Source organism: Lasioglossum baleicum, chromosome 4, assembly GCF_051020765.1.
Source record: "Lasioglossum baleicum chromosome 4, iyLasBale1, whole genome shotgun sequence".
NCBI classification, from domain to species: domain Eukaryota; kingdom Metazoa; phylum Arthropoda; class Insecta; order Hymenoptera; family Halictidae; genus Lasioglossum; species Lasioglossum baleicum.
Genome location: NC_134932.1, coordinates 3859238 through 3882465, shown reverse-complemented (window position 1 = coordinate 3882465; position 23228 = coordinate 3859238). Strand labels below are relative to the sequence as shown.

At 40.1% G+C, this 23228-nt stretch overlaps 3 protein-coding genes, 1 long non-coding RNA gene and 1 other non-coding gene across 18 annotated transcripts in view; 3 read left to right on the top strand and 2 right to left on the bottom strand.

Annotated features, from left to right (window-relative positions):
* Positions 1-839: 839 nt before the first annotated feature.
* On the bottom strand, positions 840-9157 carry Sec24cd (COPII coat complex component secretory 24CD). Of its 3 annotated transcripts, none has more exons than XM_076421357.1 (19): positions 9066-9157; positions 8940-8975; positions 7518-7642; positions 7341-7443; positions 6658-7257; positions 5073-5329; positions 4885-5010; positions 4618-4797; positions 4337-4532; positions 4145-4260; positions 3664-4074; positions 3195-3321; positions 2962-3122; positions 2701-2880; positions 2420-2621; positions 2151-2345; positions 1879-2070; positions 1562-1755; positions 840-1461 (listed from the first exon to the last, which is right to left on the bottom strand). In XM_076421357.1, exons 1-19 carry the CDS (start codon positions 9130-9132, stop codon positions 1318-1320), a joined length of 3612 nt encoding a protein of 1203 aa, XP_076277472.1. In that variant the 5' UTR covers positions 9133-9157; the 3' UTR covers positions 840-1317. The 3 variants fall into 3 exon arrangements, with proteins under 3 accessions (XP_076277472.1, XP_076277470.1, XP_076277473.1); XM_076421355.1 differs by having other exon boundaries at positions 6658-7260; positions 9066-9155; XM_076421358.1 differs by lacking the exons at positions 8940-8975; positions 9066-9157 and adding an exon at positions 8500-8657 and having other exon boundaries at positions 6658-7260.
* A 2633-nt stretch (positions 9158-11790) lies between these two features.
* LOC143207724 (steroid receptor RNA activator 1) lies at positions 11791-14605 on the top strand. The gene is made up of 4 exons (XM_076421490.1): positions 11791-12000; positions 12185-12667; positions 12753-12991; positions 13158-14605. The coding sequence occupies exons 1-3, from the start codon at positions 11982-11984 to the stop codon at positions 12911-12913; spliced, it is 663 nt and encodes a 220-aa protein (XP_076277605.1). The 5' UTR covers positions 11791-11981; the 3' UTR covers positions 12914-12991; positions 13158-14605.
* LOC143207730 (uncharacterized) lies at positions 12466-19181 on the bottom strand. Its single transcript, XR_013008719.1, has 2 exons — positions 14114-19181; positions 12466-13992 (listed from the first exon to the last, which is right to left on the bottom strand). It is a non-coding gene; the product is annotated as an uncharacterized LOC143207730 (long non-coding RNA).
* Positions 14360-14432, top strand: Trnav-uac (transfer RNA valine (anticodon UAC)). The gene has a single exon. It is a non-coding gene; the product is annotated as a tRNA-Val (tRNA).
* LOC143207673 (uncharacterized) overlaps positions 19149-23228 on the top strand; it is a 378264-nt gene continuing 374184 nt past the window's right edge. For 10 of the 12 annotated variants that reach the window (XR_013008715.1, XM_076421369.1, XM_076421373.1 and 7 more), the window contains exon 1: positions 19149-21894. Coding sequence is in view for 11 of the 12 variants with exons in the window: in XM_076421369.1 (XP_076277484.1) it covers positions 21854-21894 (41 nt within the window). In the remaining variant the exon portion in view is untranslated. The remainder of the gene's footprint in view (positions 21895-23228) is intronic. The other 2 variants (XM_076421364.1, XM_076421363.1) reach the window with 2 other exon arrangements.

The following is a 23228-nucleotide window of genomic DNA, read 5'->3' as shown; positions in this document are numbered from 1 at the left end:
GATTCCTTATTTACGGAAAATCAAACGTATATATTCATTTAGACAGTTCTGTAATATATATTTGTACATATACGTACATTATATTACGTAAAAGTAAACGTAGGCGTTGATCTTGGATCGGTACGGCAGTATCGATAATATATGTAACCCTAAAATATTTGACGTACAAATATCAATTTGTATACAGTAGAAATTGCATTCTGAAATGTGTATACAGGGTGTCCTAAAAATGCTGGAGCCCGTTGAAGGGGATTAAACTTTTTCCTTTGCGAAAATGTCATACGCGGGGCTTTGTTTTCGAGTTATTCATGAGAAACTGAGAAACACGGGCCAACCAGAGCGCAGCAGCAGCTGATGGATTCCGGTCAGTACACAGTACACGGTACTGACGGTACACATTATACATACATTACAAATTGTAATCCACAATCTGAAAAACATTTTTCAAAGGCGCTCTTTTTGAACGGTTTCTCAAGTAAAATTGTAATGTTATAAATTTTCACATTTTTAAGCTTAATTACTATTCGAAAATCAGTGAACAAACAAACATTTAAACGCAATTTTCATTTTTCATTGCTGACAACATACTTTATTTCCTTTCTTACATAAATAATTAAAAACAATCGAGTGTAGTACACACGAATGCGTATATATAAGAAACTTATTAGTCGTTCAATCATAAGTGTACTATATTTGTTAGTGATACTTAAACGAGCATAAGTTGAAAATAATTCTTTTAAACAACTGTTTCACGCGTGTGCGCACAGTTTGTTGTATTTAAAATAACGTTAACGCATTGCATAAAAATTGCGGAAGTACTATTTAAAATTAACACAAGATATGCTTTTTCATATATAAATTTATAATGATTTAATACAGTTTTTCTTTTATTATTTAATTTAGTATAATAATATAACATTAATGAGCTAGTTAAAATAACAATTAATAATACAATTTTTACTTTTACAATTATTCGTGTATAAATCACTGTGTTATGAGTGAGTGCAACTGGATGTTTCCCTTTCGCATGCGCCGATTCATTATAAATCTCGGAATGATTGGTTATCTCTTAATGTTCGTCGCCTTCTTCCGATAGGTATTAAGTTAGAAATGTACGTTAGTTTTATTTCACATTATCCATCCATCTTTCTTTCAAATGTGCGCGTCAATCACGTGCACGATCCATGTTTTCTTTCCCCCCATTAGAGTTCTCGATAATCTAATCCGATTCTTGACACAACGTGACCGATCAGCCATAGACATGTAGCAAACTAGGTATTTTCCAACACAATATAACTGATTCGTTAGAGATTTATTTTATTGGCTAAGTAGTGTTCTGATTTCTTTGTGCATATGGCAAAGGAAGTCAACGTAACTTGGACCTCCGTCGTTTCCTCTATCTTCGATCAAGAAATGACGTAACACCATTTCAAGTTTATCCCGCTGTCTCACTATAGTTAACTGAAACATTACGATCGATTATTGTATGTATCGTTAAATATTCAAAAACTACTTTGCATGCTACAAAGTGATTTAGAACTCCGTTTTTCTAATTACTTACCCTCATGCAACGATGCCTCTCCATGCGCATACGATCGATAATATCTGTTATTCGTTTATTTAATGGAGTATCTAATATTGGCAGTGAAGTACGGTCTGTGTCAACTTGGGCCACCGATGGAACTCCGAACACTGCCTGTACCCACTGTGGAGAGAGTCCTAGGCCCAGCCATAAGAACATATGGATACTGTTTTCTATGGAGACGAAAAGAACAAATAACATATTTTTCTGTAGCTTTCTCAGGTATAAAAATACAGAAAATATATATAGAGAACAGCATTGCTTACATACAGAAAATAGTAAACAGCATTGCTTACCAAGTAAATACGCGCCGTCCTCGGAGAATTTGTTAATAGAACAACGCAGCATTTGCGGTAATTCCGTGTCTTGAGGATCAACGTTGTGTAAGGAAAATAACCTCGGATAAATGTACGCTACCGATATTGAGATAGGCATCGTAGCAACAGCTTGCATAACAAAAGATCTGTCGTCAATGGTCATGTCAGCACCTGAAAACATTTCAGTTATTAAATATGTAATACACACAATCGTTGGATAGCGAATAGATTGGATAAAATAAATATATTACCACCAGCTAATGCATCAGTCCTTAATAATGCGTTTGTATAAAGTGGGAGTAATTTCATGCACTCCGGTAATATTAATTGACCAGCACTCGATGGGGAGGCACAGTGTTTCCGGTATGCAGCTAACATGCACGAGCTTTTCGCGATCAAATTATCCTTTACAGTTTTTGGAGACGATTCGATTAATTTGAAAACACCTGTACAAAAACACATTTGAATTTCGATGGTCCGAAAAATACCTGTGCAGGTAAATAGTTGTAATTCGTCTTACTTTGCTTGGCGAAGAAATTTATAATGGCGTCTTGGTCACACACACGGTATAATTCTGCTAATTCAGACGATGTCTTTAAACTAAGGTTAATGATACGCAATCTTCTGATTCCACTGCAAGAAGTATACAACAAAGCCGCTTGAATATATACACCCTCGTCCTCCGTTAATTTGTCGTCGTGCTTCACTTCTACAGCAATTGCCTAAAATATTTCATGAAAATGTTAACCGGTTTCTTGTTGTCTTTTTCTTTGTTTATCGAACAACTAGACGTAACGGTACCTTATTGCAATCTATACTGGCTAATTCCATCTCTGTGGTGTTCGACATAAAGAAATGTCCATAGAAATCAGTTGCTCGAACACCAGTAGACGTGCGTACACGCATGGTAGCGTTAAATGCGATTGGTCTACTGATGTTGTTAATGACGTCCGCGATTAGACGATCCCCATCTATGTCGGCCTAAGAAAATTAAAAGTTATCGGATCGTTCACACTCTTAAGTGCGAAATAACATATAACTTTACACGAATGTATATAATACCTGGAAGTAGGTGTATTTGTAAACTTCTCCACCGGTTAATCTGGCAACCTGACCTATCGTTGCAATGTCTACGTAAGAATTATTAAAAACAAACAGATCTACAGAACATCCTGCACCTTCACAGTCTTGCCCTAGGTTATTATAAACGTTATTCTGCGGTGCTGAAAAGAGAAAAATGTTTTCTAGATACTGTTTGTACTCGCGGGAACGCAATGTATGAATAAACGATTTACCTAACACCGTTTTTTCTTTCTCCGTTCCAAGCACTTTACGATCGTCGCGATTCTTCAATTTGCCAGGAGCTTCAGCGATCGGCAAAGAGGAGTGGAAAACCAGTAATTTGCCAACACGGTCCGAAGCCTGGAATGTAAAATCAGGTTATTTCAATTTTTTAAATCCCCAAAGAACTTAACGAAATCTACAGTATATATACATATGAGATGAAATCTAAACACTGTTATAGTCGTCGCTAATGACTAGACTGTGGATCTTTATGCAAAATAAAAATTGTTTGCATCGATTGTAAGACATTGAATCGAAATTGAATGTTATTTTTTCCCTTAATGATTTTAATAGAGAAGAAATCATATATTGGCATTTTCAATTTTTACAATTTTCCAACAATTTTGAGATTTGCGTTGAAGTAGCCTATAAAAATGAGAGAATTTTTTAAATTTGTCGGAATCGAATTGATAAAAATACCTTCAATGCTTCGAGTCCAGCTTGTATCGCAGGTGCTAGAATAATTTCCGTTTCGCGTGTGTCCGCGAACATGGCTGGTATCTGCGTCATTAGACTGTCGATAACGGCTTCGCTTTCTTCAACATCGCACAGGAACCCGTCAAGAAGAGGCATAAACACATCTTGTACGTCTCCCACAACCATCATTTGTGGTTGGGCAAGACACGAGTTTACATTGTAAAAATGTACCGTGTTATTGTACGTTATAAATCCTACTTTCATGTTCGACTTCGATTGACCAACGTCAACGGGCAGATTCCGCAGGATTGATTTCATTTTTGCACAGAGTAAATTGACTAAACCAGATTTCACTGTGTTGTAAGACACATCGATCACGAACACAATAGCTGGTGGTTTAGGGAAAGTATCGTTCTACGAGAAAGGGGAACACACAAATTGTTTATAATAAAATTCTATGCAATCGTTGTATTAATTCACTTACTTTGCAGTACTCTTTCGTAGCAAGATACTCGTACGTTCCCAACATTAATTCTGGTCTTTCATAACGATCCATGCGTTGACCGGTATGATCCAAATGTTGGAAATACTCTTCTGGAACTAGAATACAAAACAGATATTAGAATCAGACTAGACTAGGATGTAAAAAGTTCTACAGAAAAGACAAGGTAGATACCTCCGGTGGTTGCTTTACAAAACATGCACTGAAATCTTCTGCCAGCATCAATAAATTGCATAAACGGACTCATGTACGCTTTGCATCGGACGCAGCGAACTGGACCCATCTCTCCCATATCTACAATAGGTGGTTCGTACTCTCCTTCCTCCATACGAGCCATTGGACTAATTATTAGAGCGAACGGAACATTCGTCTGCAAATCAAACTCGTTAAATGAACATCCCGAAATGATGAACCAACATATGTATCGTATAATAGTTAATAGACAGGATAGGTACTTGTTTTAAAATATCTGCAGTAGTAGGAACAGTGTACATTGTGGATCTAATATATCTAGGAGATGCATTTCCCTGATCCTGCGTTACAAACTTGGTAGTTACTAATGGTGGAACCAATCCACTTTGATTTGTTACAAACACACCACCTTTCATATGTTGATCGTCTTCTATCACTTGAATCTGCGTAAATAAACATTTCAAATTAGTACGAACTATCTAATGAAAGAGATTGAGCATCTTTAATGCTCGTAAAAGCCATTGTCTTACCGGGCTTGGCATGTGGTCAGGATCCAAACGTTTCACTTGTTGCGTCTGAGCATCACCTTGCTGATATCCTACACCTGGACCAGGTGTACCACCGTGATACGAAGCTCTTTGAGCATTGTACATATCCTACGATAAAAGAAATCATTCAATATAACAGAGCATAGGAGATTCAGCTATTACAAACATACATTATTATAGCCTTGGTATCCAACAGGTTGGTAACCGGCCATTGCACCGGGTGCGAAACGATTCATTCCTAATGGAGCTCCCATAGTTTGTCCCTGCATAGGAGGAGCAGAGGTGTACTGTCTCTGACTTGATGGCGGTACATTCGAAGCAGTATTCATCATTTGCCCTATAGGTTGACCTGGTAACGGAGGTTGAGCTTGTGGCTCCGGTAAATTTGGTTGTCCCATGTATGGCTGTCTGTTGAAATTTTGTTGACCTGGAAACGGAAGTGAGGTCATGTATTGTTGGCCCTGCATTGGTGGCGGAGCAATGTGTTGTTGACGCGACATCGGAGACGGGGGCATAGTTTATTGGTTAGACATTAGAGGCTGCAACGTGGCAAAACGGCACCACGTCCTTTCCAGATTAGAAAGGAATCTCTAACTTAAAAATCGAAAGGACCGGACCGCCCTCTGGCAAGTCAATCGCAGAAATAGCAGTTGCAAGCGTTCTCACTGGGGAACATTTTTTCCGACTTCGAATATTTCCATTCCCTATGATTTTTGAAATTTTATGGATATGAAATTGGTATAACACCTCGTACAATAATACCTAAATCTTTAGCAATTGATTAGATACCGACATATTTAATTATGTAAATGTAAGCTGTAGCGTTGCAAATTTTTGGTCCAGACCAGTTCGGAGTAGTTCAGACTGGTTCAGACCAGTTCAGACGGCCACCCACAGGATTTGAAAGCGCTCCTCGAGGAAACTCTTCCGTATCGATTATAGATCGCATAATGACATATGTCGCGCGTGCCGAGAACAGACAGTTTCAGGGCCACGTCATCCATTATCGGCACCACTGACCGACTGACCTTCTGAAATTTCCCCAGGAAGCGCCCCACTTCGCGGGATCGATCCACCGAAAAGAACTGGCCAACGTGGAAGAGTCCCGTGCACGGACGAACGATATTTGGTACTTGGTACCACGACACACGGGCAAACCACCTGAAGGCGCCGACACGGGACAGGAAGCCTTGACGAACATCTCGATATTTCCCCGTCGCCGCCTCACCCCACCTAAAGTAGGGTTCTGGCGTGGATGGTGTGATCGGCTCTAGGGGAAGGTCATCCTCCGCCGTTCGAGGAAAGCGACAGTTAGGATTTTTCGCGTTATGGGCTGTCTCCCGTTATTCCTGTGTCCGAATCGCCTGCCCCTTCGTATCATCGTTCGTAGTTCGCGTTCCGAGGAGGCTCGGCTTTACCGAGTACGAGAATTTCGTCGCGTTTCGCGTGGTACTTTTTGGTACCTGGCGCCCGAACGCGATTGTCCCGGGTAGACTGCGTTTGCACGGCCGCGCGCGGCCCGGACTCGGTACCTGTAAAACCCCGGAGTTTGCCGTTTTTCAGTTTATCGAAGCGACGAAGAACGGCAACGTGACAAAGCCTAGAGTAAACGTATTTTCTCCCGTAAATCACATTGTACAAGCTGCCGTAGAGAACTGCCACAGTCCCAAAGGGCCAAGTTCATCGCTGCCAGTGGTAAGTGCTAACCAGGCTTCGTTTAGGCAGCGATGAACTTGGCCCTTTGTCTTTGCTGACCTTGCATTGGCGGCGGGTACTGTTGTCCTGGTAAAGGAGGTCCAGGAGGAGCAGGCAAATTTGACATCGCTGATAAATTCTGTTTGGATAGCGGTGGCGGTGGTCTAGGTAAATTCTGTTGCCCGTGTACTCCGTACGGAGTTGCATTATTTTGAGTCTGTTGACCAGGTAACGGAGGCCCGGATAAATGTGGTTGAAACGGCATCGCCGGGTTAGAAAGATTTTGTTGTCTTGGTAAAGGTGAATTGGAGAGGTTTGGTTGTCCCTGCATCGGTAAATTCGACAAATTCGGTTGGCCTGGTAAAGGTGGAGTTGATTTTTGTCCCGTCGGCAGTGGTCTAGGGAAACTTGGTTGTCCAGGAGATGGGTCGACAACGTTTCTTTGGCCACTTTGATTGGTTAATCCTGCGTTAAATCCTTGTTCTGGTAATGTATTCTGGCCAGGATAATATTGTCCTAGATTAGAGTCCATAGGATGCCCGGAGAAAGAGAAACCAGACTGAAATGTGGAAGGATTCTTTGATATCGCCTTTTGCTGTAAATCTTGTCCAGAAATTGGCGACATAGGATTTCCACCAGGGTCAGTTTGTCCGATAGGCCCTACTGCGATTAAATATACAAAGTACAAACATTATTTATTATTTTTATTTATTATTTAGATTATACAGGTTACGTATACTGACCAGCTCCAGACGATGCATCTTGGACATTGTTAAATCTATTAACATTCGAAGGCGTAGACATTGGTGGAGTACTTTTTCCAGTTAAAGGTGGTAGAGGAAAATTCTGCAACATATCAAGTGGTATCAATATTGAGTAATATTAACGTTATTAGCATCATTTAATCAAAGATCAATTACTGCAGATGGTGGTCTTTGTTGATCACCCAGAGACATGTTGGAAATTTGATTAACTATATTGTTCTGACCAGTTGACGATGGCATGATGTGTGGATTGTTTGTCGATGGTTCAAATTGAGTATTTCCTGAAAGATGATATATTACATTTACATAAAATTGATATATTTCATGAATGCGAAAACTTTAAGTAGGTCATATTATAATGTATACGTAATACACATTATGCGTATATGTATACATACAAAGAATATACACGAGTACAGTATTTGATGATATGATTTCTATTGATAGTAAAAGATTTTAATAGAGGATTAGTTCAAATGACAACTTTGATTTGACATTTATCTCGACACTTACGTGATCGCAAACATTAAAACATTTTATCGTATGTATGCACAAAGACTTGGAGACATATACTTTCTATCTTTAGATAAAATACACCTATATCATTTTTTCAATGAGTTCTTCCATTATATCAGATTAATGAAACGACGATGCTAAAACATACAGGTTTAGGAAAGAAATTGATCCTAATGTTCTATGTGTTTATAAAATGTGAACAGATTGTACAAAGTAAGCATGACAGTCATTATTTTGTGAAACAAGGTATCCAGAAAACAGGGCACATTTGTTTAGCGTACGAATGTAAAACACATGAAAATATAAACAATATATTCGTTAGCATATTCAAAAATGTATAAATTAGTGGGAAACGTTCAAAATATGCTACACATTGACAGACGTAAGATAACCTATACAAAACCATCTGCACAATCTCCGTAAGTTGTAAATAAACGCTGATCGTACATAAAATGCGTGTGTGTTGGTGATTCGAAAGCACTATTATTGCTCAATAACTAATTATGAAAATCTTCTGTTGCTTTCGAATGATAAAAAGCCATTTTGCAGAAGGAATTACGTTAACGAACGGGCCATGGAAACTCGAAATTCACGTAACACACGGAAAATATTGAGTACTCACGTTGTGTCATTGTACGTATTTGAACCATAACAAAAGTTAATATTTCCACAACTGTTTACAGTAAAATGAAGAAAATGTATTTCGCTGCAATAGTGATTGTTGCCGATGCCACGTAAGGTGGCATTGCGCATGCGCCCCATGCACGCTGACGAGACACGTCATGAGAAAAATTAGAACATGGGAATAATGAAACGAAAATACTATTGTTTCCCATCAATCGTATATTTATTAATGAAGAAAAACTCGAGACCCGACCAATTAACGAAAACATATTCGAAAACGAAAACGTTTCGCAGAATTCTGGCTCTTCGTAGAGAAACAATAGAGAAAGCATGTTCGTTGAAACTTTCCAGCCAATTGGTTGGTACATACATCAGCGCATTATTTAAAATATTAGGTGGCAATTGTACTATATACTAATTATATTTATTAGTACCGACCTTGAGACGCTTGTAATTCGTATTTCTTTATGTATACTGTAAACATAAAATACGATAATATTCAGTAAACGAATTACATGTTTCAAACGGTTAAGCAATTGAGAATAATAAAATTTCTTGAACTACCTGTATTAATAATATACGGTATAAGTGGATTATGTAAATCAATTTTATTATATCTAAAGAACCCCATAGTGCACTCAATATTGAATCTACTGCTTGTACGCCGTTATCGAATAACATGTAGACGACACACATGTGCAAGCATAGGTACCAAATGTACAACGATGTTAAAACTTTAAATTGGAATCCGTATGCGTCGTTTAATAATGACAACGCTTTGCATAGTTTCAAAACGAGCACTTTTGACAACATCAACCTGAAATCTAAACTTCGAGTTAATTAATATAGTTCAATTAATCGAGATATTGAATTGTCTAATGGAAATTCACGCGTCTTCCTTATAACCCCTTGCCCTGCCCTACAATATACAATTCAACAGAGTCAGTGTCGCCAGATGAGGTAGAAACCGGCTTCATTTCCTCTCCTTCTTTTCCCCTTCCACTATCCCATTCCAGCACCATGCGCAATGCGCACACTCCAACGTCCCCCACTAAGACCGTAGCCGTAGACCACGGTGCCGACGGCAGTGATGCCAGAGCTGTGGTACTGTGGTACTAAACCATACCCCCACCATAGCCTACTATTGCCCCTACGTTGTTTTCCAACGCGCCCGCGCGCTACACTCACCAGCGTATCACTCTACTGTATTCGTAGAGGTACGCTGGTGAGTGTAGCGCGCGGGCGCGTTGGAAAACAACGTAGGGGCAATAGTAGGCTATGGTGGGGGTATGGTTTAGTACCACAGTACCACAGCTCTGGCATCACTGGCCGACGGTGCCGTGCCCGTCAGTGTGGCCAGATTTATATTGAAACCAACATCTTTTCCCCCTCCAGGCTCTCCACCTTATCCCCTTCCACTATCCTATTCCACCGTTCAGTCCCTACCGCGCACGCGCAACGTGTCTTCCATTCGCCTCACTCTGCCTCACTCTATTCTCGTCGCGCAACGTGTCACATATTACTCTGGTCATCAGAGAGGGGGTACTTGTATTCCCCCCGATTCCTTTTCGATTACCCCTGTCTGGACACACTGGTGCCCGTGACCCGTGCCGTGGACTGTGGACTGCTGTGGTCTGGTCAGTCTGGTCATCAGAGAGGAGGTACATCATCTCACCGTGATTCCCCTCATCTGGCGACACTGAACAGAGTCTAATACATTTATTAGTATACATATATAGACGTCTGTTTTACATCGTTTTTAGGTCTGAACGTCTTACGTCTTACGTCTAACTTTCTCCTTTTTTAGGAAATTACGAACTACAAAGGGCAAGGGGTTGAAGAGGAAGTAGGAATAAAATATTCCTTATTTAACTTTCAATTGCTCGCATATAGCACTTGCAATCTCAAAACATTAAATTTAGTCTACACTAGAGAATATCTATTTTGCATTGAAGTAGTTATTTTATTGAATAAAAATATATTTATGTTGGAGTAAGCAAAAAATGTTATGTAAAAAATGGAGTGCGAGTAACTGAAGGTTAATAATCCTTTTAATTTTTCAAGGAAAAATTGCTCATATTTTGTATTTCGTGAAATTTGAAGCCTACCGTTATTCATGTAAGACGACTCGGTAACAGAGATGAAAGTTTTCCCTTCGGCAATATCGTCGAGGACCTTGTTGATTTTTGTAAATCGATATTTAATTTTGTTTATTAGTACAGCGAACGTGCACATCACGATCAAGCAAACAAAATCGGGTATTCGATCGACGATCCACATGAGAACGTACATGTAATTTCTATTGTTATCGAGAAACCCATAGTAATCCATTAAATTGAAAATTATCGTGACAAATATTACGGTCGTGATTTGTACGATATCAGTTTTCATGCATTGTTTATAGTCGATGTCAATGTTCAGAAATTTCACATTGTTATCGACGCTGCGTATATCTTCGAATACTTGTCGTGTTTTGTCGCATTGCCGTGTAGTTGATATCACTATTATGGGTAACAAAATGATGTTTATATAGCGTCTGCCTTTTCGAATTTTAGTTACCGTCGATAACACCATCATAGATTGCATTACGTGATTTGTGTAATCGTACGTAACGCTAAAAAGGCAGTAATAGGGTAGTAACACTATAATTGCACATAATTGGTTCACGTACCGAGATCTGTGAAATTTCATGGGGTATAGTCCTAGGAGAAGTAAAAATTCGAAGTTAGCATGTTAAATTTAATATACCCATAGGTAGCACATAATTCTTACCTAAAAGTTTTATGAAACAAAACAAATACCACGACTCTTCATAAACATTAGTGGGTCGAAGTAACTTCATGTTCGCAAGTTTCCACTGACATAAAATCACAACTAACCAGATTCATAAACTGCCTTACTTTATACTACGTTCATGCGTTAAATTTGTCGATAATTGCGCGGTCACGTTAGGTAATAGTACATAATTTATTAGGTAGTTTATTATTCGAGATTTATAATCTATGCTGGATAGTTGCAGCTACAATTTGCTTGGTATACAATTGATTCGAGTATGGGATTCGTTCAAGAGATTTGAAAAATATCAATAAAGAGACACGAAAAATTAAAATTCGCAATCTATGTCGATAATGTCACAATAATTTTGTTTAAATTGTATCGTTTCTTGTCTAGTTTAAAGTTATCGAGTTGAAAGTTTATGCGCGACATATATAAAAATAAATTCATCATGTGCAAGTAGAATTTTCAATTCAAACAGGTTGACATATTCCCGCGCTTCTGCGCGATAATAACGCGCTATGTACATAAATAGATTTTGGTCACAGGATGTCACAGGATCAGCAGATTTAGTGACAACTTATATTGAACAGCGATGTTGCATTATGTCATGTAAACAAATGCATAATTAAACGTAAATTGTAATTTTCATTGTGTTTGTCTCCATTTATAGTTTTTGTAGTTCCAGAAGGTTATACTTGAAGAATGAACGAAAACGAGACAAGTAATTTAAATATTTTATCATACTCCTTTGTTCTCTTTAAGTTTAACGAACATTTCTGTGGAAATGGATAAAATGATTTAGGGATTGTTTCATTATGAATGTACGCATAAAAAAGTAATTGATTTTAATGATTCGAATGATCTCAGGAACAAATATTATATATATATATACTTTTATGTTGCAGGTAAAAATCTCTCTTTGCAAAAGTCTTTATTACCTGGTCATGATCCAGGATGGAACGATCCTCCGAACTGGGCATATACCGGCACACAAAGTTCTACAGCTACGCCCACTAAACGAGTATTAAACAAAAGGGTGGCATTTCCATTATCTTCTACGCAAGCTTCCAATAAAGAGTCTTCGGCATTGAGTCCATCGATGACTATGCCACCGCCGCCACAATCTTCCATTGATTTGACAACAGGGTCGCGTACTCCATCGATACCTCCTTCCAATGTAGATGTGACAAACGACACAGATGCATTAAAGATCGACAAAGAACAGGCATTGAACGACGTCTTACAAAGTTTAGAGACCGTGATCGATGAGCATATAAGTAAAACGAAAGTCGAGGAAGTAAAGAAAAGATTAGACATATTGAAAGCAGCATGGCTAGAAGATAAATTAAGCGATGTTATATGTAAAAATATTTTAAACTTGTCGAAAGGTTGGTTTTAGATGGTTTTTAATAGAAATCATGGATGCGATACTTTTTAATCATCCACAGAGATAATAGAAAATATTTTTTATAGCATTACAAGAAGGGAATGTTGAAAAAGCTGATCAAATACATCTGTCGCTGATGATGCAGCATGCTAGCCTATGCAGTCCTTGGATACCTGGCATTAGGCATATCATTTTAGGATTAAAAAACAAGCAACAAGATGCAAGCGCGATGCAATCTAATAACTGATAATAATAATTTTTATTTGTGATGGAATATTCTCAAAGTGATAACGAAAGGATTGAATAACAGTTTTTTTAAACTTAGGTAATAAGCGCTTATAATAATACATATATACGTATATTTATACATATTAATAATAATGATATATATGTAAATGATTCCAGAATTGTTATTTCTGTTTATTGCGTAATTTATGTCTACAACTGAAATTGCGCGTTTATGTGAATAAACTAATGAAATTTTGTTGAAGGAGAAATTGTTTATGGATACATACATACGTATATGGATGCACTTATGTTCGAAAGGAAAGATGAAAGCATATGGCACAATCAGTAAAACTTGATCGACAGCTCGGACAAAATTGACTCGTACTTCAGAGTATTTTTCAAGACAATTTTAGAATGTATTTCCGTAGGTATATTTTTGGACGTTGGAGAACTTAAATTAAAAGTACAGGATGGTGATTTGTCATGAAGGCATTTAGGTTTAAAAAGAAACATGAGACCACATGGAAAAATCAATAGAATCCTATCGCCAGGTCGAATAATGTTGATTCGATGTAATTTTTTAACTATGAAACAGGACCATGAAGACTTGTAAAAATGTTCGAAATAATGTCAAAGAATTTACTAACCAAGTCCGAAAAGTAAGACAAAATGACAGAACGATAATAGAACAAATGAGCCAGCTTGAATAACATATGTTGTTCTGAGGGAAGGTGACATTACAAAATGTTATGGAAGGGAATAGGTTTGAAATAATCATGGATAAAATTTAAAAAGATCTTTATTGAAAATTTTTGGCTAGAGACCAGTATACTACACTGAGTATAGGTCAGTGTAGGTCAGGGTAGGTCAGGATAGACCAGCACATACCAGAATAGACAAGAGTAGGTCAGGGTAGTTCTGGATGACCCCTGGTCAGCCCCTGGGGTCGGTCCAGTGATGGTATTAGGCAATGCTTCGATTGAGCCCAACTTTTCTCGTGCATGCGCGGCGATTTCAGCCTCAGTAACGTAAGCTTCTCGATAAAATGGGATTCCTTGAGCACCCCGCAGAATTTTAAAAAATTGGTATGATTTGATTCTGAAAAATAAATGTAAGACACGTCCTGGAGTCATTTTATCCAGAACAGATTGTTTGGTACATTCCCGCCAATATAACTGCCTCAGGTAAAAATGGGTAATAGATTTTCACGAAAACTTACCTGTATACCGATCGTCGGTGCCCCGGGCGTAAACAGTAAGCACTCTCATATATACTTTCTGATGATACGAACGAATGCGCATTTGTATGTACATAGATTCTTGTAAAAACGAGTAATTATTATACAATTACACAAGATATGTAGGAAATTGTTCATATACCAACTAAAAACAACATTCAATGAAATGTAGGAATTTTTGCAGAATTGTTTTTTGATATACTATTATAACGACAAACTTTATCAACCGGTTCCGTGGTGTAGCGGTTATCACGTCTGCTTTACACGCAGAAGGTCGCCAGTTCGATCCCGGCCGGAACCATTTTTTTTTCTTTTTTTACTATGAACAAGAAGATCATGAAAATGTTGTAAGTTGTAACATCGCGTTAAAAATGTCCAGTAACAAAAATAACAAAGAAAATTTCGTTCTTTATTATGTTGTACAAGCAAGGAGTCCTGCTTAGGACTTGTAAATAATATAATCGATTCATGTACCGCGCTTCATATACGAATTAAATTAAGATAAAATTATAAATAGCGTTGCTCTCCGCTGCTCTATTTCACTTGTTCCTGTAATAACTTATATCTAGGCTGCGGATGTTTATGGATTTTCGATTTCAATCGATCATCGATCATCGATTTTAATCGTACCACATAATCCCTCTATCAGTTTGTTCTACTGAAATGTTCCAACATACAGAGTACGCGTCAACGGGAATAATAAATAAGAATGAAACGAAGGTGGATAAAGTTGAAAAAATTGACGAACCGCGAGGGCAGGAAGTCGAAATTGATATTCGGTTCGCGCGTGCACATTTGTCTTGTTGCGCCTGCGGGCCCGACTCGGCTCGCCCCGGTCCGGCCCGGCCCGGCCCGGCCCGGCCCGGTGCGGTGCAACGAACGCCAATGCATCGAAACGTGTGCTTCTCCCGGTTCTTCATTCACCGTTTCCGCGGCGGCGGTCATCTGGCAGCTCACCTGCACTCCGACGAGGTGCAACGGCCAACCGCTTCGTTTCTTTGGCGCGGTGTAACGAGAGCAAGTCCGGTTTTTAGTCGGGCGTCAGCCATTCAGCGTGCCTTTTTCAGCCGGTATTTTATATCGCGACGACAAGATGGAGAGCACGGCCAGGCGGAGGCATCGATGCCTCTTTGAACGGCCGTTTCCCGTCTTTTTTCTCTCCTCTCGTCTTCGCCTTTCGTCCCGCCCGATCTTTCGCTTCTATCGTCCCTTCCAGCCGAAGAACGACCGGCAGGGGCGTCGATAATATCGGACGGTTTAACGAGATACGCGAAATCGGCGGTCGTCGGAGATTCAACTGGCTGTGACCGATAAAGATCATCGATAAGAGATAAACGAATCTTGTAATTTCCTCGACAGTGTAATTAGCGACTTGTCGGACCTCTTCCGGATACCGGTCGTTCATAGAATTCGAGATCTTTTTAATGCTACGGGTTCAGTAGATGAAATACAAAATTGTTGAAAGATTTTAAGAATTGAACATGTCAATGTATGATTTCGCCTCTATTAAAATCATTAAGGGGAGAGATAACATTCAAATCTATGATTTCGTGAACGTTTTACAGTTTGTCGATGGTGTCTTTATTTGATTAGGAATTATGTTCGCAAATCGATGTGGTTTGTCGCATCTGCCGCGATCTTTCGAGCCTCGTGTGTGAAAGCAAGTGTGTCTTTCAGAAATGGAAGCATGCATCTAACTCGCTTGCTAGTAATTACACGACCAAGAAGAAAATCGGGTCGAGTGCTATGAGAATACTTTAGGAGCACCTTCACAGTCTAGTGTCCTTGAACAACCCCAATCTTTTTACGAGTTTTACTCTTTGATTTACGCGGCTTTCTCTCCGCGCTTTTCTTTGTTCGAATGAAAAGAATTCAGTCTGTTGAAATGTTATATTCCGCGTGTACTTCGAAGCAGAGAACTTCTCGGGGTATTTTCCTTGACGAAGAATGACCTCCTTCCAAAAGCCGTACTTTATACGTCTGGGTTAATTATCCCTTCGAAGGGTTACCGCAACATGTACCATTTTACATACATCTGAACTTATGTTTCTGGACATTCTGCCCGATGGATCGAAACGAAAGAAAATGACCGCGCGATTGGAATGACGATTAAAAACTTACCAAAGCGAAGCAAACAGAATGTGATATAGGGTATGGTCTCTGTGAGAGAAACCGAAGAGCCACAAGAGAGAAAGTAGAATTAATACACAAGGGGATAATGTAAATTGAAAATATTCAAATCAGAGAAATTGAAGGGAAGATTTACACTCCGCGTAATAAATCCTTCGCGACGTGCGAGAAGTCGTGAGCGAAAATTCATTGCTACATTTCGTGAAACACGTAGCACGACTCGTATAAATCATGCCGAAATTATGAATATGCAATGGAGGGGGTGGGCGTCAGGACTCGATTAAATCGCATGTTTCACTGGGCTCGCGTCGTCGGCGGAACCGTGGTGGACAAAAAATATGCGAATGCGTCCACCGAATATGTAGCACTATTTTCTGCGCGACGACGCGATACTTTTCGCTTGTATGAAGAAGGGTGAAACCGATCGGACGAACGTCAGGTCCGAAACGGTCGGAAGAAAGGGTCGTCGGAACGTAACCGTTGCGCGTTGCAAAGACGATGCACACCGGTGCGGTGCGGTGCGGTGTTGCAGCAGCGGTTGCACGTTGCACGAAGGAAAAATCGATGCATCTCGTCTGCGATTGTGGCCGAGCGCCGCCGAAGTCGGCGTTAGCTGTTCCGAACCCGTGTGGAACCGGAGAAGCATCATGCTCGGGTCCGAGGCAATTGGTACACAAACTTTGCATCGCGTCGACTTGCACGCGACTGCGTTCCGAGTGGTTCCGAGTCGGAGAAGTTCGAGCAGGATGATGCGCTCCGGAAGAAGCTGAATAATTCGATGCAATTGCATCTTCACAAGTGGAAAGTCCGGAATGACGGGATATTTGGCCGCCTCGAAACTCTTCTCGCTATATCTGTCACATACGTTACACCACTTAGTATATGTATACTCTCGTTTTACATAATAATTCTTGCACGATCTCCTTCTACGGTGCAAAAGGAAAGTATTCGCTCGTTACTGTCACCCGCTGTCACTTGACAACGGGAACTGCAAATATCAGTTGAAAATGATTTTCGACGGCCCGTCTGCGTTGATAGAGAACCAAGTTGTCTTTAGAATGTGTCGATACAGATCGGTATATTACGCAGAAAGTATCCATATGAACTCGATAAAATTTTGCTTATTGTTGTTAGGTACATAGGTGGAGTAGTTATTTTTAATTTCAGATTTTAATTTTCATTTTAAAGAATCAGTAGGGATAAGGAAGTTCATACCTGTATGTAAACTGATGATATCTAGTGCACGATTACATAATAGCACAGCACTCCGAAAGTACATCAATATGTATCTCTCTTTCGTTCACGCTCGGAAATAAAAGTCAAGAGTATAGACTGAGGCAGTAAAACTTATGTTCATTAGAAAATATGCAACAGTCTTGCGTGAAGTTATAGGATTGCACATCTACATCTTCTAACCCGGACATAAAAAGCTCGGAACAAGCCGGGGGGATGAGCTTAACTACACAATCTCATGTTTACTAATCGGATTACGCGATAGTTAATTCGTAGCAAAACCAGAGTGCTGTTATTTCCGATGTAACACTGATTTTACGAGAGTTTCACTATCACTTATATTTTATATTACAGTGTGATATAAATTGCGCCGTGTAGTTCCGGTATTACTAACGATGTACATTCATGTTATTTCAAATGTTCTCAAATCATTTCCAATGCGGAGAGATAGCGTACTTCCTGCGAATAATATTATTAAAAGGTTTGAACGTATAAAATTCGCGTGCAGCGGCGACGTTACTCCGCAACCAGTACTATACACTGTACACATTATGGAAAACGTACCGGGTCACTTGACCCGAACCAAACGCAAATCGCATTAACTTATTAATACTAACGGGAATCTCCTAACTGCAACTTTCCTAAAAAATTATGAGTGTGCCTCTTGACATTTGCGCATCCCACGAGAATATTCATTTCCCCCTGCACGGCTTGCGGCTAAAGGTTGCCCCGGTTTCTTTCTATTTTCAAACTGAAAATAACTTTCTTCAATTAAGGCTTACAAGTGAACGCGCTTAGACTATTTCGAAGCATGCAGTTTTACAATGAAAATCCTGAATACATATTACGATTCCACGTTTCTGGTTTAATATTACATATTCGCACAATGGCTGTAACCAGCAAAAGTAATTTCTACGTTTCGAAAGCCCGCTGCGCGTGTATTATACTTTCGCTTCAACGAATTTAAACAGTGGCCTCGTGAGAACCCCGTCGAACACAATACTAAAAGCGGTAATTGAATTGTCATTCTTTGAAAGAGTTCTTCTCGAAATGAAAATCCGCTGTTCTGTTGCCATAGGATGGGACAAAGGTCGTACAAGTATTACATTCAACTGACCTGTGGAGAATGATATTTTTTATTTATCGGAAAACAAACACGACATGTTGCTGCTAATGCTCGAGAAGAGTTTGTTTATAAAGTAATGCAACATAAAAGACACAGCCTGTCCAGATCTGCAGGTTTTGTCTAACATATTTCTCGACGCGGCAAACAGTTTAGACGATATTCGACAAAAACGATTTTACGAGCATTAAATTAATTATTTCAACATTTAATCGTCGTTTTCCCGTTATCTGTGGGCACTGAAACTTTGCACAGATTTCTTTTTGAACTATTTGTAGCAACCTTGGAGAAGAAGAAATTCTGCCGTGAAAGAAATTCAAAAATCGAAAATAAGAGCCACCCGACTACATATCTACCTTGAGCCGAGCCTGGCCGCGATGGTAGGGGAAGCCTGTATAGTCTGTGGGGAATCGTGGCGGGTGGGGGAAGCGAGAAGCCCGGCGCGGCGAGCAGCCGGGAAGGAGTACCGCGTGTCTGCCATCTCTGTCTTTGGTTTAGTTCGAGTTCGGCGCGCAGCCGGTTCGTGTCCGTGTTTCGCGCGCGACTTCCGCCTGATCGCTCGTTTCTTCTCCGCGGTGACTCGCTGGTTGCGTCGATACGTTCGTTGTCGTAAAGTGTTTTCGCCTCGTCCACTGTCAGGGGAACTCGGTCACCGGGTCGAGTTGATCGGAAAACGTGGGTAAAACGTCGAGAGCACTGATTTCGAAAAACATGTCGCCGTTCAATCGAGAGTGTGGTCTTTTACCGGACAGCTAAATATTGTTCGAGACCGTACGAGTATTCTTGTTGCCCTCCGAGTGTTTTGCGTACAGTGGCAAGTGGTATTGAGGGTGCCACGGAATCACCCTCTCGAAGAGACGGTGATTCATAACCAACACGGGAAAACGAAGGAGGGGTTTGTTTCGCTGGCAACGTTTCCGCGCAAACGCTCCGTCGGTTTCGTTTCGTTTCGTTGCGTTGCGTTGCGTTGCGTTGCGTTGCATTACGTTACGTTACGTTGCTGGATCGTTTGTTATAATCTTGCCGAGTTCCATAGATTACTCTGAAATATCGATCGATCGAAACGCATACGAGGTGAACAATCAATACGCGTCTTTGAGAAACGTCATACTTAACCGTTCGAGTCTCTGAAACGTTTCTTCCACGCGGTTCTATTCAGTGCGCCATTGACGGATTAGACGACTGCAACATGTTTGACGTTGTCACGTGACATCTGTGGTTGTCAGGATGAACTCCTTGTGCCACAATTTCAAGAGTTTATGCATTAATTGAGCTTTATAGTACGTATTTACTAGAAAAAAAGTCATGAAAACTGATTCGAAAGACTCTGAAAGAAATAATGCAATTTAACTAATGTCTTATGTCAAAGCATTACATAGTGATCAAAACTTTGTGACATGCGGCGTTCTTCCTGACAACCACAGATATGTATGTATATTCTAGGAGGTATAGTTTACTTGTACGACACGAATTGACAGTTCCTTAGAGTTGAAGTTGTGTGTTCGGAGAACAGTGATTACGGGGAAGAATATTATTTTGGTTGAATGTTTTTCTTGAGAGCTCGAGAGCAATTTGTTGGTTTCGCGCATTGTAATTTATTATTCGGGACGGACGATTAATTCGGGATGCATAGTTAGGGAGCGTTTGTGCTGGTTCATAGACAGCTAATTAATCAGTGGCATACCTACCTCGGGGACAAGCAACTGTGGATTATTGCTGCATAGCTCATCAGAGCGATAGTGTTGCTTATAATATAATTACTAAAGACCACACTCGATTGCATTGATTGTTTTGCTTCCTTCGAATCGGAAGATCGGATCTTGGAAATACAAATACATACACTGAAAGCCACGTGCCGAGTTTACAATTTTCCGGTTAATTAATCTGAAGCACGGACGTAAAAGATCCGATTGGTTGCGGTCGGTCGACGATTGTCATTGATAAGAGAAGAAGCGTCGTTGATTTGCTTTGATTATTCCCGATGTTTTATCAATTCTATATTGATGGGTGGAGGGGAGCGTGACATGTAGGATCGCAGTACGTTCACCCGTATTGACGCGCGAACACATTATTTATTCTGATGCGTTAACGGATCAGAGAAACGATCGAGATTCTCCTTGAGCACGAAGCTTTTCCGATCGTTATCTTGATCCGAGGATTTCTTGCCTAATTATCTGCTAAGAACTGATCAGAAGATAAAGGTATTTAAAATTGTAATAAGTGTAACACGAAAGTGCGCTTAGCGATAACAATCGGTTCGTCGCAAAGAGAAATATTCAATTCAAACGTTTCTCCGATGACCGATGACAGCTGGTTCATGGGTAGATTGCGAATTTTATGCGTTAATGACAAGGAACGAGTTGGCACAATTTAAACCAGGTCAAAGATTAAAAGGGTTTAAGAACATCAATATACATACATATATATTGTATATATATGTATATATGTATTAGGTTGGGAAAAAGAAATCCATCATTTCTTCGCTTGAGATAACGTAAAAATAATGGATTTTTTCCCCCCAACCTAATATTATTTATTTGTAGACAGCGGATCTTCATGCAAATAAAAATCTTTTACTTAAATTGCAACAAACTGAAGCGAGGTAGCAATTTATTTTCTTCGTTAACACGTTTAATAGGTTGAAAATAATTTAACAATATTTTGAAATTCTTCTAATCTTTTCACTGTTTTAAATTACACCGTCTCATTTTTGTTATAAATGCGTAAAATCCGCTGTCTAATTATTTGTAACTTATCAAGTTTCTTCACGATTCCTGTCACTTTATAGACAAGTGTAACATTTATCTGGTTCGATCTAACAATAAGTAAGTCTCGGTGCGTGATTTAAAGTCCAGCTACGAACGGTGCTCCCGTTTCCACAAATTTTCGATTATCTCTTTCCATGAAACAGCGTATCATCTTGCGCTAAAAGTTCGAGCCAATCGGGTAAAGAGACCTACGATCCTTTTCGGAAGAACATCGCGAGTGTCGATCTACATATCGATCTATCGAGTGTCCGGCTAGGGGAGGAGTAACGAATTAATCTGGCGCCAAATAACGCAGAACAGTGGACGATCATGGTGTGACTCGGGTGACAAGAAAGGTCTTTCGGAAAGATCGACGAAGTTGACTGGTGGTTGTTGTGTGGTGATTGGTTTTGGTGGTGGTGGTGGTTGATACGCTCCTGGGAGTCGGAAGCCCGTTGGTACCTGGGCCTCGTCTACATCGGTTTACTCATGCTGGGAGTTTTGAAGCGGCGCTGGAAGCCGTCGAAAAGGTAAATGTCCCACTTCGATAAATCGCAAATCCTTAAACCACCGCACCTTTTAACCACATTTTCTGGTATTAGCACTTATTCTGTTAACTGCAACAATGAAACTCCTCCCGAGTTTTAAACGGGCAAACCAGGGTACAGAACGTTCAAGGTTATAAAAAAACGAGGTCTCTTTAAGGCGTAGACTCGTTTCCAGGATTGCAAGGGATTCGCGTTCTCATTCCTCGATAATACAAAACTGGGGGTTTGCAGTAGTCAAAAACCCCCATTTTTGTATTATCGAGAAATGAGAACGCGAATCCCGCACCCTGGTAATCCCGGAAAAACGAGTCTACTGCCTTAAGGGAAGAAGATTCTTTCAGAAATTCTCCAATGAAAGTCCTGTACTTTCGAAGTTACAAAACAATCAAGGTCTCTATAAGGGAAAAAAATTCTTTCAGAAACTCTTCGATGAAAGTACGATCTTTAGCTTGTTTTTTAAACTTCTCAAATAAATCTATACATACTGTGTAATATCTACTTTGTTACACCCAAAGCATGGGTCAACGGTGACCCAGTGTACGATAGGCAAGCATAAACCGAATGTAACCGCACATACAAGTATTCGACGCTGTTCTATCTTTAATAGCTGAAAGGAAAGGTCTGTAAAATAGAAAATGGCGAAGAAGCATTGTTTCGCAGAGGACAAAGGGGAATTAAAGCATGCGTTTCCAAGTCGCAGGACACACACGGGACACGATTTCGGTGTCCTTTTACCGGTTTCGATCCCCAGCCATTCAGGAAGATTGTTCATTCAGAATAATGCTTTCGTAGCCGGCAAACGAAGTCAGTGTTCGAATAAACGGTGATCCTTTCGAGGATATCTGTGTAGGAGTCGGTGCGGCGCGTTTATCCCGAGAAGCAGCAGTCTTTCACCAGACAAATACGAATTCAAAAGGCACAGGTGTATTTACCTTCGGACCCGGTGCGGTGACCAATCCTATCGACTAACAACCCGACGCGACGTCTCAAACAGAGACCGGCACCCCTCAGGATTCCACGAACAGGATATAATCGTTGCGAAAGAAGAAGAAAAAGAGAATCGGGCGACAAATAACGTAACGTTGGAACGCTTTGGTCCTCGCGCGATCTTCCACCGGGGACTGTTACATACCTCGATCCATGGAGTCCCTTTTTCCCTTCTATCTTTTTGACAACGGAAATTGCTGGCATGCGGGCCCGTTTTACTTGCACTGGAACTCGTTCTGTAACGCCAGACCTCGTTACACTCGCATTACTCTATTGTTCCATTGTTCTATTGTTCTAGTTACGGTACAGTTGTAAATAACTCCGCAACA

Bases quoted from the DNA above. Each gene is read 5' to 3' on its own strand.
- Sec24cd (XM_076421355.1), bottom strand. From the start codon at position 9,132: ATGGGGTTCTTTAGATATAATAAAATTGATTTACATAATCCACTTATA. The intron at 4,261-4,336 runs GTATCTACCTTG...TTTGTATTCTAG, and splicing joins TTGTAAAGCAACCACCGGAG to TTCCAGAAGAGTATTTCCAA. The intron at 3,123-3,194 runs GTAAATCGTTTA...TTCTCTTTTCAG, and splicing joins GAAAGAAAAAACGGTGTTAG to CACCGCAGAATAACGTTTAT.
- LOC143207724 (XM_076421490.1), top strand. The intron at 12,668-12,752 runs GTTGGTTTTAGA...TATTTTTTATAG, and splicing joins TATTTTAAACTTGTCGAAAG to CATTACAAGAAGGGAATGTT.